At 45.1% G+C, this 17167-nt stretch overlaps 1 protein-coding gene across 6 annotated transcripts in view; it reads left to right on the top strand.

Annotated features, from left to right (window-relative positions):
* The window catches only part of OSBPL9 (oxysterol binding protein like 9), a 107403-nt gene that overhangs the window by 50654 nt on the left and 39582 nt on the right, over positions 1-17167 (top strand). For 5 of the 6 annotated variants that reach the window (XM_039484581.1, XM_039484580.1, XM_039484577.1 and 2 more), the window contains one exon: positions 7554-7649. In XM_039484581.1, coding sequence (XP_039340515.1) covers positions 7554-7649 — 96 coding nt within the window. Of the gene's footprint in view, positions 1-1346; positions 1399-7553; positions 7650-17167 lie in introns of those variants that run through there. The other variant, XM_039484578.1, reaches the window with a different exon arrangement.

The raw sequence follows: 17167 nt of genomic DNA, 5'->3' as shown, positions 1-17167 counted from the left end.
CTTCAGTGTGGTCAGGCAGGTATTAGCAATGTACCCTTTAAGACAGCTGTTCTCAGACTGTGGGTCGGGACCCCATTTTAATGGGGTTGCCAGGGCTGGCTTAGACTTGCTGGGGCCCAGGGCCAAAGCCCAAGCCCAAGGGCTTCAGCCCTGGGCAGCGGGGCTAGGGTTGCTCGGGGCTGAAGCCCTTGGGCTTCGGCTGTGGCCCCCAGCCTGGGGCAGTGGGGCTTTGGCTTCACACTCCTCTCTTCTCTTTTTTTTCTCTCCTTCCCCCTCTCCCCCATCCCCCCCTGGGTCGCAGGCCTTGGGGCTCAGGCTTCAGTCCCCTCTCCTGGGGTCCTGTAGTATTTTTTTTATTGACAGAAGGGGGTCGTGGTGCAATGAAGTTTGAGAACCCTTGTAAGAGTTTACTTTTTTATACCTTTCAGCGAACAAATGATGTCATTTTCAAGTACTGATTTCAGCTAAAAAAAATAAAAATAAAAAAAAGTTTGAGACAATTCACCCTTATTTCCAGTCTTAATCCAGATAAGATTTACAATCTCCTTTCTTCCCAAGGCCTTTGCTCCCCTTCTTCTTTCTGTCCAACAGTTTTCTATTGCACATGGATTCATATGGACTTTTAACACTGGTGTGAGGGTCAGGAAGGGCTACGTTGGTTCATTTTAGGGCAGATTCTCTCTTATTTAAAACAATCTGCAGTCACCCCTGTCGGTCAGAAGCCTTCTTTTTAAAAACTTTCCCTTATTGCATTAGTTCTTTAAACCAGACATCCTCCCTACTTCATTCCTTCTGGCCTTATAATTTATTATTTTCAAGGCCTTCTTTCTACTTTCTAGTCAGGGCCTTTATTTACAACACACACACATTTCCTTAACAAAACTTAAGCTAAGTCTAATTCTTTAATTTCATACATTCATAATTTGCTACACCATTGGGGGGTGGGGGAAGAGATCCGATAACAGTTGCAATGCACCTGCAGGGATTGGGTGTCACCAGCAGCACGGGGAGCAGGGCTGTGACAGCGGAGCTGTAGATGGCTCCCTGTATGGCTGCTGAGCTGGTGACACCCAATGCCTGCAAGCACAAGGCATGGGGGAGGCTGGATCATTCTTGTCTGGAAGAGCAGAGAGCCCCAACCAAGGCTTCATGGAGGAGGATGAGCCCCAGGTTGTGGGGGAAGCCAATCCTCTGCTGAACAGTTTCTGATGGCTCTCACACTCCTGGCTGGTGAGTGAGTGATGTGGGTAATGCCCAATCCCTGCAGGCACTAGTTGTGAAGAAGGTTGCAGTCCTGGCAGGGCAGGGCAGAGCAGAAGACACTTGATCAAGACCATGAGAAGTAGTCGTCATCCCCAGCTGCGGAGGAGGTTACCCTGCTGCTGAATGTCTAAGCAGGTCTGCCTATTTGTGTGTAATTTTAAGTAATTTTTCTACTTTCCCAAATAACGTCAAGTATAGTTTGAAAAGGTAAAAAATGCAACATCGTATTACATGACTTTTTGCATCTCTTGGAGTCTGTTTTTAGGTACATCACATGGTCAGTTCTTTTTCATAGATTCATAGGTTGTATCGCCAGCAGGGGTGGCTCCAGGCCCCAGCACGCCAAGCGTGTGCTTGGGGCGGCAACCTGTGGGGGGCGCTCTGCCGGCGCCGTGGGGGTGGCAGGCAGGGTGCCTTCGGCGGCTTGCCTGCGGGAGGTCCGCTGATCCCCGCGGCTTCTGGACCTCTTGCAGGCACGGCTGTGGGAGGTCCGCCAAAGCCACGAGAGCAGCGGACCTCCCGCAGGCAAGCCGCCGAACACAGCCTGCCTGCCGTGCTTGGGGCAGCGAAATGCCTAGATCCATCCCTGATCGCCAGAAGGGAAGAGGGTGATCATCTACTCTGCACACTCTTCATAACACAGGCCATAGGACTTGCCTGAATTAATTTCTGTTTTGAACTAGTGCAGGGGTTCTCAAACTTCATTGCACCATGACTCCCTTCTGACAACAAACATTACTATACAACCCCAGGAGGGTTGTATAGGAATCTGAACCAGTCCAAGCCTCGCCGCATTGAGTGTGTGTTGGGGGTGGGTGGGAGGGGGGTGACAAAGCCAAAATGCTTTAGCCCCGGGTGGGAGATCTGTAACCCAAGCCCTGCCATCCAGGGCTGAAGCCCTTGGGCTTTGGCTTCAGACCCGGGCGGTGGGGCTCCAGCCCTGATCTGCAATAAATCTAACGCTAGTCATAGAATATCAGGATTGGAAGGGACCTCAGGAGGTCATCTAGTCCAACCTCCTGTTCAAAGCAGGACCAATCCCCAGATAGATTTTTGCCCCAGATCCCTATATGGCCTCCTCAAGGATTGAACTCTCAATCCTGGGGTTGTGACCCACAGTTTGAGAACAATTGAACTAGCACATATCTTTTTAGAAAGAAATCCAATCTTAATTAAATTTCCACTGATGGAGAATCCACCACAACACTTGGTAAATTGTTCCAATGGCTAATTACCATTACTTTAAATTTGCACCAAATTTCCAGTTTGAATTTGTCTAGCATCAACTTCCAGCCACCAAATCTTGTGTTTTGAGGCAGGCAGAATGAGACACTCCAATTTTTACTTCATTGGTTTCAAAGCAATTTTGGAGATCAAAAGTTACTAGAGAAGTAAGGAAAAGGACCCCATGGGTGAAATATAAAAGTTCTAGGTTTCTTCTTTTTCAAGCATATTACTAGAAACTTTTGTGTATGTTGATATATGGAAAAGGACTACACAGAGTATCAGTACAATGAATATTAGAACACTTTAATTTCTTTCAATTCACCCTGTGAATGTTACGAAACATAACTGAAAGTTTACGAGGAATAATATTTTTTTAAATGGAAGCTTTTCACCTCTTTAAAACGGATTTATCTAATGTAGTCCTAGCATTTCCGCCATCTCCCCTTCTATATCTGGCAAATACTGTATGTTGATTCCTTAAATTGAATTTAAATTACGATATAATCAGTACTGGTTATTTGGGGGATGGGGAACGTATACACTTATTTTAACATCTTGCTCAACTGATATAAGGGTTTTAACTGAAAATCTGATTCAGCATATTTCTAGAGATCTAAAACATCTTGTTGAGCTCCTTTTTATTAAGACTTCCATAATCTGAAAATGTATGTAAACAAAACCAGCATCTTAGAAAAACAAACAAAAAAAACCACATTGATAATGGTGGTAAATTCAGGTGACAAAAAATCTTTTTATATAGCATCTTGCAACCTCTAGTAATTGTACTGAACTTTTTTGAAACATTCCATTGACTTTCATTTACTTATTTCTTTCCAAGCCTTATTTACACATAAAGAGAGGAAGAGACTTTCCTCTCCCCAGTTTAGCCTCTGATGGCCAAATCAAGAAGCATTAAAATAATCCTGCCACTCAAGTCTGTCTTGTTTGTGTACTGTGCCCTGCAAATATGGCCTGTCAACAACCAAATCCGAACCACTGAATTGTACTTGTAGTATCTTGTATAATAATCTCGCTGTGCAGGTTGCTGACCTTGACTTTATAACTTTCTAAACATCTTTCGCTCTTCCTTTAAAACAATCCCATCTAAATTTGTTCCTGAAATAGGGCAAAGCAGTAGGTTTGTTTGCCAGGTTATCACAGAGTATCTTAATTGCCCTTGAATAGACAAACCAAAAGCAGGTTAGTGAAATACTGCAGCTTTGTATGCATCTGTTGGTCTCTCCAAACCAACTCCTAATTATGCTTAGAAATAAAACCCTTTCTCTTTGCCAGCTAGATTCTATACTTGTTTTTATTATTTTTCCCCTGCTGGTGGTGAGTTGGTTTTTCTTCTAAAATTATTTTTATGAATTTTACTGTATATTTAAACATTTTAAGAAATATTACATAACATACAAAAATAAATCATATAAATCGGATTTTTTTAAGCACTAAGAGCCTAGAACTTGGAAATGGCCTTTTATCCTAAAATCACCACTATAAATACTATGCCATTCATATTAATATTTTGGTTTGTGACTGCAGTAAAAATTAGCAACTTTATGCAATATAAATACTGTGTTTGCACCGTATTCTGTGCTGTGATGTTAATGATACATAGTGCAGCGTCTTCACCATAAATCTTCTGTAGTTCAAGTAGGTTTGATACATAAAGTCTTTTACTAGTATAGCAGAAATTTGTATCTGAGAGTGCTAGACCATTTGCAGCAGTTTTGGTGTCACTGTCTGCTAGATAGTGTTCTCTTCCTTTAGCCATGAAGCACAATACAGTAAAAGCTGTGTTATCTGGCACTTTACCAGTCAGAAAGCTCTAGAAACCGGCATTTCGGGGTTCTGGATCTGGACGGCACTCACCTTGGGTGGCTCCCTGTAAGCGGCAACATGTCCCTGCTGCTCCTAGATGGAGGAACAGCCATGGGGGCTCTGTGCGCTGCCCCCACCCTGCCCCAAATGCTGGCTCCACAGCTCCCATTGGCCAGGGACTGCGACCAGTGGGAGCTGCAGGGGCGGCGCCTGAGTGTGGAGGTAGTGCACAAAGCAGCCTGGCCGTGCCTCTGCCCAGGAGCAGCTGGGACATGTCACTGCTTGCAGGTAGCCTCCTGAGGTGAGCGCTGCCCAGATCCAGCACTCTGAAACCCCACCCAGGCCCCAGCACTGAGCTCCCTCCTGCACCCAAATTCCCTCCCTCCATTGGTAAGTATAACTCCTAGTTAACCGGAAGTTTTGACTAACTGGCTCCACCCATTCCCCTAACATGCCGGATAACAAAGTTTTTACTATACTGATTTTTACATAATTGTAACTGTATATCAGATAACTATCACAGGTAAATCCCTCCCCAAGAATTACTTGGTTTACTTAGTTTAGATCCTCTGTATACCTTGTTGTTACATCAGGGTGTTATGAGGATTTGGGGTTTTTTATTGGATCAATGATCAGTAACTGTTTCCCCCATTTTTAGTCCTTGCTTCAAAATGCTAGTGTTTTGAACTTGGCCAGTATGGATTGTCTGGCTGCTGAATGCACTCATCTTACAAGCTGTACCATTTGGGTAGATCCTTGTGGGAACAGTGTGCAGGATCAGGGCCTCATTTTGTTGATCAGTTCAAGACTTGGTAGGCATATAAAAAATGATCTCTTGTAAAATAGGTATTTAATTTTTTGTATTAGCATGAAAAATTTGTTCATGCGCCATAACATATAATCAGTTTTGCAGATTCTAATATAAATGAGTCATTTTTACGTTGCATATAATAGTATCCCCATCCTCTCTAAGGACACCAACAAAGTTTTTTATATGCTAGACCAATCTTCTACAAAAAGAAAAGGAACCAACCTGTGTTGGCAAAACTAACAATGTGGGAGAGAATTACATACAAATGTAGAATTTAGCTTTAGACATAAAATCCATTTTTTTTTTTTGAGTGGCCTTGGTAAATTCAGACTCTTGGGAATGTTCCATGCTGTGCTGTTGAAGCATTCCCAAGAGTCTGAATGTGAAGAGGTCAACTAAAAACCAACCAATCAAAGCCCCCCTCTGGTTACAGGTGAGTAACCTTTATTTATGTTACACTATATACCCATTCATTAGTAGTGCCCTACCAAATTCATCGTCCATTTTGGTCAATATCACGGTCATAGGATTTAAAAATTGTAAATTTCATGATTTCAGATATTTAAATCTGAAACTTCATGGTGTTGTAACTGTAGGGGTCCTGACCCAGAAGGGGACTGTTGGGGTAGGGTCACAAAGTTATTGTAGGGGGGTTGCAGTACTGCCATTCTTGCTTTCGTGCTACTGCTGGTGGCGGTGCTGCCTTCAGAGCTGGGCAGCCAGAGAGTGGCAGCTGCTGGCCGGGAGCCCAGCTCTGATGGCAGCACCACTGCCAGCAGCAGTGCAGAAGTAAGGATGGCATGTTATGATATTACCATCCTGACTTCTGCGTTGTTGCCTTCAAAGCTGGGCCCTCGGCCAGCAGCCGCCACTCTCCAGTCACCCAGCTCTAAAGGCAGCTGAAATGTATGGTATTGCCACCCTTACTTCTGCACTGCTGCTGGCAGTGGTGCTGCCTTCAGAGCTGGTCACCTGGCCAGCAGCTACCACTCTCCGGCCACCCAGTTCTGAATGCAGCACAGAAGTAAGGGTGGCAATACCACAACCCTCCTACAATAACCTTGCGACCCTCCCACAACCTCCTTTTGGGTCAGGACTCTCAGGTTGAAAAATGCTGATCTCCTCTGTGAAATCTGTATAGTACAGGGTAAAAGTACACAAAACAGATTTCATGGGGGAGACCAGATTTCACAGTCTGTGATGCATTTTTCATGGCCGTGAATTTGGTAGGGCCCTATTCTTTAGAGTTCAAAACTTGCAGATTATGTTACTGTTGTAACACTTGTCTGTCCTTTCTTCTGCCCCTTCCCTATCTCATTTTGTCACGTGTCTTGATATACATTGTAAAGTTCTTAAGGTCATGAATGCTTTCTTATTGATCTATAAACTGTCACTTGCATGGATGATACTGTATAAATAATACTTTGGGAGAGGCTTAATTTTCTACATTGGGTATGGTCAGAAATAAAACCCTTCAGCCTCATCTGCTACTAAAAAAAGAAAACAAAACTCGTGCTGTATAAACCTGCCATGTGCACAAAAAGGAGTACTCAGCTTCACAAATCCATTTTCCTTTCCCATTAAAGATGTGGTGTTCAGTCTGGAACACACTTATTTTAACACAGACAATTTCAGTTTAAGAAGGAAAAATATTAACTACAAACCCAATGTTAATTCAGCTTTATAGCGGAGAACTTAAAATCACAAGTAATAAAAATCTGTACATGTATGTAGTGAGATTAGAACTTTTATATACAGTAATAGTTGTACAAATTACTACACATTCTGAAGGAGCTAATAACTGGACTTCCACCTGTTTAAATTTCCCAGCTGCCCTACTGAAATTTAAATCCTTTACAGGAGGGACCCTTTCTAATAGTGAGAGGTTAGTTCTGTATTCTTGTTTGTTCATTCTTTGGCTACTTGTCTATGAATCAAGCTGGCTTTTGGTTGATGAAAGTAGTTCTTCAGCTGTTACAAGGGCAGTGATCCAACAGCTGCACTGGTTGACTGGCATAGTCAGTGTAATGGTATTTGATGGTAGTCATTTGTCACTGAACCAGGAAAATTATTTCCTTTATACTTTTCTTTCAAATGAAATTGAAATGTCTACATGAAAAATAACTACATTTAATAATCATAATTAAATGTAGTAGTAGTATGGGTTTATGGTAACTATACATGCACCAGTGAAGACTACTATCAATTTATGGATGTCACAATGTTGTGCACCACTTGTAATACAACAGGAGATCATATTGTGGTTAAAATGTTCCAACATGTATCTAGGTACATGCAACATGATGTAAAGAAATAAGCCAGCCCTTATTAACTACTCATCAGTTATAAATAAATATTAGTCAAGTAAATTGCTCAAAAACACTATTATAGATTTGATTTCTCTCTTTTTATTTTATTTTTTATGTAGGGTGTGGATTCAGGATTTGTTCCCAGTGTTCAGGATTTTGATAAGAAACTTACAGAGGCTGATGCTTATTTGCAGATCTTGATAGACCAATTAAAGGTATGTTGAACTAACACTTGTGCATGTAAAGAGATAGTGGATAATGTTAGGTGCTCTTTGGGTCTCCTCTGGAACTTGTCTTAGGCCCTGTTCTATGGGCAGCTGTGGTGGGGAATCACCCATATTTCAGAACTACAATCCAGTGTCAGAGATGACATTCTTTGACACAGTAAAAGTAGAAGAGATGGAATGAATTAGTTAAGGCAGATGTGACCATATGAGAAGCCTGTCAAATGCTTAAGTATTTTTCATCCCTGGGGTTTGCCTATGACGAAGTTTTATCCTTTTCTTCTCTTTGCTCTCTGGGTCTTCCATAGAAAAGTACAGTCAAACCTCGCAACAACGCGGCCCGCCATAACACAAAATCGCATATAATGCGATCATACGTTGACTCTCCTTTAAGGCCTAATACCAGTGGTCCCCAACGCCATGGCGCCTGCCAGGACGTTGATGTGCCCCCGCCTAATGCCCAGCAGGGGAGAGAAGCCGCAGCCCCGTGCCTGCCAGGGACAGAGAACTCCGAGGCTGCGGGCACCGGTGCGCTTTGTCCCTGGCAGGCGCGGGGCCGCAGCTTCTCTCCAGCTTCAAGAGGAGCTGCAGCCCTGCACCTGCCGGGGACAGAGAGCATCGGCACCCGCAGCCCTGGAGTTCTCTGTCCCCGGCAGGCGCGGGGTCGCAGCTCCTCTTGAAGCCGGAGAGAAGCTGCACCCCTGCACCTGCTGGGGACAGATAGCACCAGCGCCCGCAGCCTCGGAGTTCTCTGTCCCTGGCAGGTGCGGGGCCGCGGCTTCTCTCCCCTGCTGGGCACTGGGCACTAGGCGGCGCACATCAATGCACCGTGTTGGGGACCACTGACTTAAACTGACCGGCTTGAAACCCCACTATACTGCGACCCCGCATTTATCGCGATGGAATTTTTTGGACCCCAAACATTCCGTTATAGCGGGGTTTCACTGTGTGTGTGTGTGTGTGTGTGTGTGTGTGTATATATTTATATATATATATATTTATATATATATATATATTTATATATATATATATATATTTTAAAGAGACGATTACAAAAAGTAACAATGAAAATTCAGACTAAAAACTATGTTGAATTTGAGAACAGAATTCTGTGTTGAGATGAATGGAGATCTTGGAATCATGTATCACTCAAGTAAAATTGAGTTAGAAAATTAGAATAACTTTAAATGTATGCCTTCTTTCAAAATGGGTTTTCTGTCAAATATTGAGAATCTGCTTTCTGTTATATTCAGAGAGTTAACTTTGGAGAATTGGCAGAGATGGTTTAAATAAATGAGTTTAAATTTGTAGTGGAATCCTTAAAATTATCATCTTGCCCTTGATATTTAATTTTTTTTTTCCCTGAAGAGGAGTCCCGCTTCTGCTGTTGCTCCTGCACATAGTACTTAACTGGGATTGCTGACAGTTTAGGAAATTTTGCTGCTATATTTGTGTGAATCTGATACTTGACCATGGGTAAATTGTTCTGTAGGAGCAGTTAAAATGGAATACTTCTCTGCTCTGCTGATGTGTTTTGGGGTAGGTGGGAGAGATGAGGGATGACAAGCTCATATATTCCACCACACTATTGGAAACAGCAGAAGATTATCCTTTGGCAGTTTCTGCCTGCAACATTTTCCCCTGACCCAGCAGATTAAAACTGATTAAGACTGCTACAGTTATGTTCTGCTTCTCTTACTGATATTATTGGGCAAGCACTGTGTGTGGGAGCATCAGCACAAATTTAGTATTGTCGGTGGGAAAGGAATACATGCACCAAAATTGAGATGAGTGAGAGAGGCATACAGAATAAAGAGCTTGGCCCATGGCCTAATGATTTAGGACACAGCTATGTCCCTTGCTCTCGTGTCAGCAGGGGTGAGAAAACCATCCCAGGCAGCACTCATCTCTGGAGGAAAGGATATGCCTCACTGTGCTCTTCAGCAGTCACCTGAGACTGACTGAAGAAAAGATTGACAAATAGTGGAGAGAAAGGACAGTAGAAACAAGGGACGGGAAGAGACTTGCAGAAACTAAGGCATGGGGGTTTTGGAGAACAAGGTATCAGCATTCAAGGAAGGAGAAGTATGGCACCAGAGAAGAGGAAAGGATAGGAGAAGTGACTTGCTGAGTGTTAGGGAGGAGATAACATTTGAGGTTTTCTTGTTCCATTGCAATATCTTATTAAATTTTGGTAGCTGAAAGTAACACAGAAAACTAAAGCACTAAAATTTTTCAGACCCTCCCCCCTGCTTCTCCAGTTGTCTTTTTTTTTGAGGGAAAAAGGGTGTGTGTGTGTGTGTGTGTGTGTGTGTGTGTGTGAGAATCTTTAATGTATGGTAGTGGTACCCAACATGCAGTCTGAGAGCCAAACATAGATCAGTGGAGACATAAAATGCACCCTTTGTCCCATTTAACCCTCTCTCTACAGGGCAAGAACAAATCTGATCAACTTCTAGTTTTTATTGTTGGTGAATTTAAATAAACAATTTTAACTCTTCTCTCAAGGGAGTTACAAATTCAAACTATTTTTTTTTTACATTTAATTTGGACAAATTATGATTGTATGCAAATTATGTGCAGCACTTGGGCCATTCATAAGATGTTATGATGGCTCCCAGTGTCAAAGGTTGGGCTCCTCAGTATAAACTGGCTGCTTTTACGTCATTTTAATTAGTAGGAGCAGATTGATGCTTAAGGATAAAAAATTATGGGGTCATGCAAACGTCCCAGGTAATGAACAGGAAAGTTAAAAAACTAAAGCAGAATTGTCTGTCTGTAAGTGAAATCCTATTTGTGAAGTGTCATTAAGTCTTGAAATAGAATTCAGAGTTTTTTTCCTCCTTCGCATAAATCAAATTTGGGAGGTTTAATGGCCAAAATCCCTTTTTTTTTTGTCTGGCATGTTGTCATAGATTCTAAGGTCAGAAAGAACCATTGTGATCATTTAGTTTGACCTTCTATATAACGCATCAAACATCTCTAAAATTAATTTCTAGAGTGTATCTAGGGGGGGAAAAAGTAGCATATCCTTGGGTCACAGGTTTCATGGGGTAGCCGTATTAGTCTGTATCAGTAAAAACAACGAGGAGTCCTTGTAACATCTTAAAGACTAAGAAATTTGTTTGGGCATAAGATTTCGTGAGCTATAACCCACTTCATCAGATGCATGGAGTGGAAAATACAGTAAGCAGGTATAAATATACAGCACATGAAAAGATGGGAGTTGCCTTACCAAGTGGGGGGTCAGTGCTAACGGGGCCAATTCAGCTATGGTGGATGTGGCCCATTCCCAACAATTGACAAGAAGGGTTAAATATCAACAGAGGGAAAATTACTTTCACAGACATCTGTTTTGAATTGTTTACAACATCTACTTATTAAATGTGTCCTGCATTTTTGACTGCTTTCAAAATGTAATTTAGTGTGTTTGTCTCAGCCAAGATGGTAATAAAATAACTTGTCAATGAAGTTTGTCCAGTAATTTTACCTGTTCTCAGCTTAATCCTGTAGTTCATTTTTCTTTTGTATTAAAGATAAAAGTAAATGGGAGCTGACTTGTTTTGTTTTGAACTGTGGAAAGTTTGAAATCATTATATAATGTTTTGCGATGAGACAGATTCACAAGCACCAGCAATTAATACTAAATCTATATCAGGATAGGACTCGGAATGCTTGATCAGGATTGGGGACTCCATTGTGCTAGGTTCTGTAGAGACCTAGTGCTAAACAGGGTCCTTATTCCAAAGATCTATCAGTCTCAGATAAGAGAAAAGAACAGATAAGCCTGTTTGCTGGAGGTGTTCTGAACAATGTCTCTGGGCTTGGCTACACTTACAAATTTGCAGTGCTGCAGCAGGGTGTGAAAACACACCCTCTGCAGCGCTGCAAATTGCGGCGCTACAAAGCGCCAGTGTAGTCAAAGCCCCAGCGCTGGGAGCCGCGCTCCCAGCGCTGTCCATTATTCCCCACAGGGAGGTGGAGTTTTCTCCCAGCGCTGGCGCTTTGACTACACTTAGCGCTTCAGCGCTTTGAAGTTTAAGTGTAGCCATAGCCTCTGTTCTTAAATGATAACTCACTCCTCCCATAAAACCTTACACCAAAGCAGCCTTCTTTGTCCAAAGAGTGCTGAATGGAACTCCCTATGTATCTCGTCAACTCCATCTTTTTAATCAACTGCAGAACAATGACAGCATGGGAATCGAAAGAGACAGCCTCAGGGCATGTCTTCACTAGCAAAGTTAAAGAGCTGGCTGCAGCAGTGCTTTAATGGATTTGTGTAGTCGCGGCAACACTGGCACTTTACTGTGCTGAAACTTGCAGTGCTCAGGGGAATGTTTTTTCACACCCTTGAGCGAGAAAGTTGCAGCGCTGTAAAGTGCCAATATAGACAAGCCCTCAGTAACTGAGCGTGGGTGTTGCACCAAACTGTGGAATGTCAATGACAATGTCACCATATCACAAATACTCTAAAAGAAATATGAACTAATGTTGTTGGGGGTCATATTGGTTGGATTGTACATCTCTACCCTCTCTACCCTGATATAATGTGGTCCTATATAACGCAAATTTGGATATAACGCGGTAAGCCAGTCCAGTCCAGTAAGCGGTCTGGGGCATGGGGCTGCTTTACAGCGTTATATCTGACTTAGTGTTACTGCAAGTGGTTCCTCTGCGCCCACCCGTTACTTGCTGCGGCCCTCCCTGGGGCTCCCCTGCCTCAGCTCACCTCCACTCTGCCTCCTTCCACAAGCGCACCGCAGCTCTGCTTCTCCTCCCTCCCAGGCTTGCCGCGCCAATCAGCTCTTTGGCACGGCAAGTCTGGGAGGGAGGAGAGGCAGAGCTGTGGCGCGCTCGTGGAAGGAGGTGGAGCAGAGGTGAGCTGGGGCAGGGGGGCTGCAGCAAGTAAAGAGGGGGCAGAGGAACTGCTCCCCACCCCAGCTCGTCTCCACCTCCTCCTATGAGCACGCTGCTCAGCTCCGCTTCTTCCTCTCTCCCAGGCTTGCCGTGCCAAACAGCTAATTGGTGCGGCAAGCCTGGGAGGGATGGGGGAGAAGCAGAGCTGTGGTGTGCTTATGGGAGGAGGCGGAACGGAGGTGAGCTGGGGCGGGGGGATCCTGGGGAGGGCCGCAGCAAGTAACGGGGGGCGCAGAGAAACAGCTCCCCGCTCCAGCTCATCTCTGCCTCTTCCCCTGGCTGCACTGCCGCTCCGCTTCTCTCCTCCCTCCCCTCCCCCCTCCCGCCCCCCGGCTTGCCAGGCCGCTTCGGCATGCTCAGGGAGGAGGCGGAGGTGAGCTGGGGCGGGGAGCGGTTCCTCTCCCTACACCGATATAACGCGGTCTCACCTATAACACGGTATACTTGTTTTGTTTTCAAAATCCTAGAGTTTTCCTTTGAGTGCTTACTCATGTTCATTCCAATATAGGTGTGTACGCGCTGTGTGCATTGCTGCCAGAAAGTTTTCCCTCAGTGCTATCCATTGGGTCTGTTCTGGTGCCCCATGAAGTCACGCCCATAGCGCCAGTATACAGGGTCCTGCTGCTCTGCCACCCATCCGTTCCTTCTTAACACCCATGGTGGCCGCTGGAACTTTTGCTTGTCTTTGTGTTCACACAAGTACTTTCCTTAGTGGACTTTGGTTCTTTTCCTATATATAGTTAAATAATAGTGGTTAGAGTTTATGGTCTATTGTTAGTTAGTAGGTAATACCTTAGGACCCTGCTTTCTGGGGTTACCCCTTTCCCAATCTCCCAGATTTAAGCTATGTGAGGCTTGGCATAATCCATGCCAATTAGTGCCACCTCCCCCCCCCCCCCATTCTGCTGTCTTTAGTGCTCGGGGGGAGGAAGGACTCCTTATCCGTGTTCTGAGATTCTCGGCACCATCAGGGCTCTCTGGTACAGAGGAGATCTATGCCTCACTGGGACACTTAGCACCTCTCCCAGTCACTGGTGCCAAAGAAGCGAAGAAAAACAGACATGGAGTGCTCCCCAGCTCTGAAAACCACTGGTCACAGGGAAGTTGGCAGAGTGAGACCCGTGCCAGGTCTCATGAGTCAACAGCTACCAGCATAGTACCATTGACTCCAGCCCAGGAAAGAGACCCATCGAGGCCAGTACTGTTGGACTCTCCGAGGGAGAGCCATCTGAGTGCAGCTCTGGTGCTTCCATCTATGTCAGAGGCGTTCGAGGCAGCAAGGGAGCTATTAGTCCCTCCTCTATTGCCATCCCCTACCAGGTGTGAATGGGCACTAGAGACAAGAGCAGCTATGGCACAGAGGCCTCAGGTGCCACTGAAGGGAAAACTGGTGGTGATGACATAGCACTGGTCGCCTCCCTCTCGGCACTGCTCTCAAGCACCAACTGGTACCGCTCCTCTATGGTCACCAAGGAGAGATTCCTCACAATCAGACTCTGAGGCAGAATCTTATACCTCCCACAGGAGGTAACACCGGTCCGACCGCTGATACCTGACAGCTGATATGGGCCAAGGGTTCTCACCAGTGGCCTGGCCAGCACAGTGGAAGATGCCAGGGCAATGGCTTTTCTGGAATCCCTGAGCCTTCCATCTGGTCCAAGGCCTCAGTCGAGGAGATCTTACTGTGTTGTGTTGGAGTGTAGAACTCCCCCACTTCCCTTGGTACAGGAATCAGGACCCGTTACCAAACCCAGCACCGAACTTCAGGACCTAGTACTGCAGGATCCTTCAGGTGCTGAAGGACAGGAACAAGGCCCTATAACTGTGCTTACATCCTCCTCCTCCTCCTCCCCTGATGAGGTGGTAGTGGGGACTTCAGTTGTGCCTGCTCATGACGACTACAGTGCACACCAGGAGCTCCTCAGGAGAGTAGCCCAAAACCTGAGGATCCAGGTGGAGGAAATCTTGACGGCCTCCCATGCCTTGGTGGACATCTTGGCCTTTTCGGGGCCATCTTGAGTGGCTTTGCCTCTGAATGGTGCCATTCTGGAATCTGTTAAGGCCCTGTGGCAGACTCCTTGTAACCCACTGGAAAGAGAGTGGAGAAAAAGTGTTTTGTTCCCCTGAAGGGGTTTGAATACTTATACATCGATCCTCCTCCAGGGTCGCTAATGGTGAATGAACGAGAGAGGCAGGGACAGCAAAGACCTACCCCGAAGGCCAAGGACGCCAAGGAGCTGGATCTCTTTGGCAGAAAGATCTACTCCACAGTGGGGGCTACAACCATGGCTTTGGCTGTGGTCATGAGGAGAAGCTCATGGCTACAGGCCTTGGGCCTCCCATACGAAGTGCAGCGGACTATCCAGGACCTCCCTTTTGAGGGTATGTTTTTCTTTTTGGAGCAGACAGACTCTAAGCTCCACAGCTTAAAGGATTTGAGGACCCCACCCTAAGTCCCTAGGACTGCACACCCCGGCCCAGTTGAGAAAGCACTTAAAACCCCAACCATTGCCCTGTTTTTACCAGCCTCAGTCAAGGCCAGATGATGATAAAGAGGCGGGGTAGGAGCTATAAGAGGAGGCCTCCTGCCCAGTCTTTGTCGGCCCATAGGACTGGCCCTGCCAGACAATTGTCTGGGTCTAAGTAGGCCTTTTGAGGGTACACCAGAGGATGGAGTACTAGGACAGTGTCTGGATCCCACCCTTCCCAATTTTTTGTTGATTGGTTATTCCACTTCTATTGGGTGTGGGCCCATATCACCTCAGGCTACTGAGTGCCACACACAGTAGGATTGGGATACGCCCTGCAGTTCAGTTCTTCCCTTCCTTTCCACCCTCCCTCCCCGTCCCTCATCAGGGACCCTTCTCATGAGCAACTTCTAATCCAAGAAGTGCGAATGCTTCTGCAAGTGGGAGCAGTAGAGGAGGTTCCTTTGGAGCTAAAGGCAGGGGGTTTTACTCCCGTTATTTCCTAATCCCAGAGGCCAACAGCAGTCTCAAACCCATCCTGGACCTGCAAAACCTCAGCAGATTCATGAAAAAGCTGAAGTTCTGCATGGTTTCCTTGGCTTCCATTATCCCTTCTGTGGATCCAGGAGACTGGTATGCCACTCTCCTATTTCAATCTTCCAAGGCCACAGAAGATTAATGTAATTAGTTGTGAAGCAGGTACGTTACCAGTTCACTGTACTTCCATTGACCCTATCAGAAGCCCCTCAGGTTTTCACAAAGTGTGTGGCAGTTGTCTTGGCTTTCCTAAGGAAACAAAACATTCAGGTACTGTATATCCTTACCTTGATGCCTAGTTGATCAGAAGTCAGACCATGGCCCACGTGGATGCAGACATATGGCTAATACTATCAACCTTCCAAAAATTAGGGCCTGTTGATAAACATGCAGAAGTAAATGCTCTCCCCTGTCCAAAGGATAGAGTTCATAGGAGTGGTCCTCAACTTGGTCCAGGCAAGAGCCTTCCTTCATGCGCTGATATGGTGAAACATGCAAGATTGCAACTCAGACCTCTTTAGGTCTGGCTAGCATCAGTGTACCAAACAGGCCGGGACTGCTTAGACATGGTAGTCACACTTCCCCATTCAGTGATCACCACCCTCCTATGGGTGGCTGGATCCAGAGACTGTATGTGCAGGTGTCCCATTCTTGAAACCACAGCCATCAATGTCTCCAGTCACCGAGGCTCTCGGATATTAGGGCCTTTTTATTTCAGAACCACCATACACAGTCTTCTTCAAGAACAAGGTCCAGCTGCGCTCTCATTCAGCCGCATTTGTGACAGAGGTTCCTGTGATGGGTTCAGTCACAGAGATCCCCTTGGGACTTTCACTTGATATGTTGAAATTACCTCTGAACCCATTTTCCTTGCCAGCTTAGGACTTCCAGAACCCTGTCTTGTTGAGCCAGACACACTAGCCCGCTGCAACACAGACCCAGGGTCTGGTCCACGCCCCCAAAGCTGCCGACTTAGGTAACCTGCTGAACTGTTTTCAGTTATCTCCAGCACCCAAACACCCATTTCCCAATGGGCTCCAAACCCCAAATAAATCTATTTACTCTGTATAAAGCTTTTACAGGGTAAATTAATAAATTGTCCACCCTCTATAACAGTGATACATATGCACATCTGTTTGCCCCCCCAGGTATTAATCACATACTCTGGGTTTATTAATAAAAAAAGTGAGTTTTATTAAATATAAAAAGTAGGATTTAAGTGGTGTCAAGAAATAACAGACAGAACAAAGTAAGTCACCAAGCAAAATAAAGCAAAAACATGGAAGTCTAAGCCTAATACATTAAGAAACTGATTACAAATAATCTCCCCCTTAAAGATGTTCCAATAAGCTTCTTTCACAGACTAGACTCCTTCCTAGTCTGGGCCCAATCCTTTCCCTGGTACAGTTCTTGTTAGTTCCAGCAGACATCTCTGGTGGTAAGCAGGGGTTTTCTCATGACTGTAGCCACTCTTGTCCTGCTCCACCCCCTTTTATAGTTTTGGCACAAGGTAGGAATCTTTTGTGTCTCTGGGTCCCCACCCCTCCTCCTAAATGGAAAAGTACCAGATTTAAGATGGATTTCATT

This window comes from Mauremys reevesii, linkage group 8 (assembly GCF_016161935.1).
Source record: "Mauremys reevesii isolate NIE-2019 linkage group 8, ASM1616193v1, whole genome shotgun sequence".
In the NCBI taxonomy this organism is placed as follows: domain Eukaryota; kingdom Metazoa; phylum Chordata; order Testudines; family Geoemydidae; genus Mauremys; species Mauremys reevesii.
Note: the sequence above shows the minus strand (reverse complement) of the source record. Positions and strands in the feature narration are given on the sequence as shown.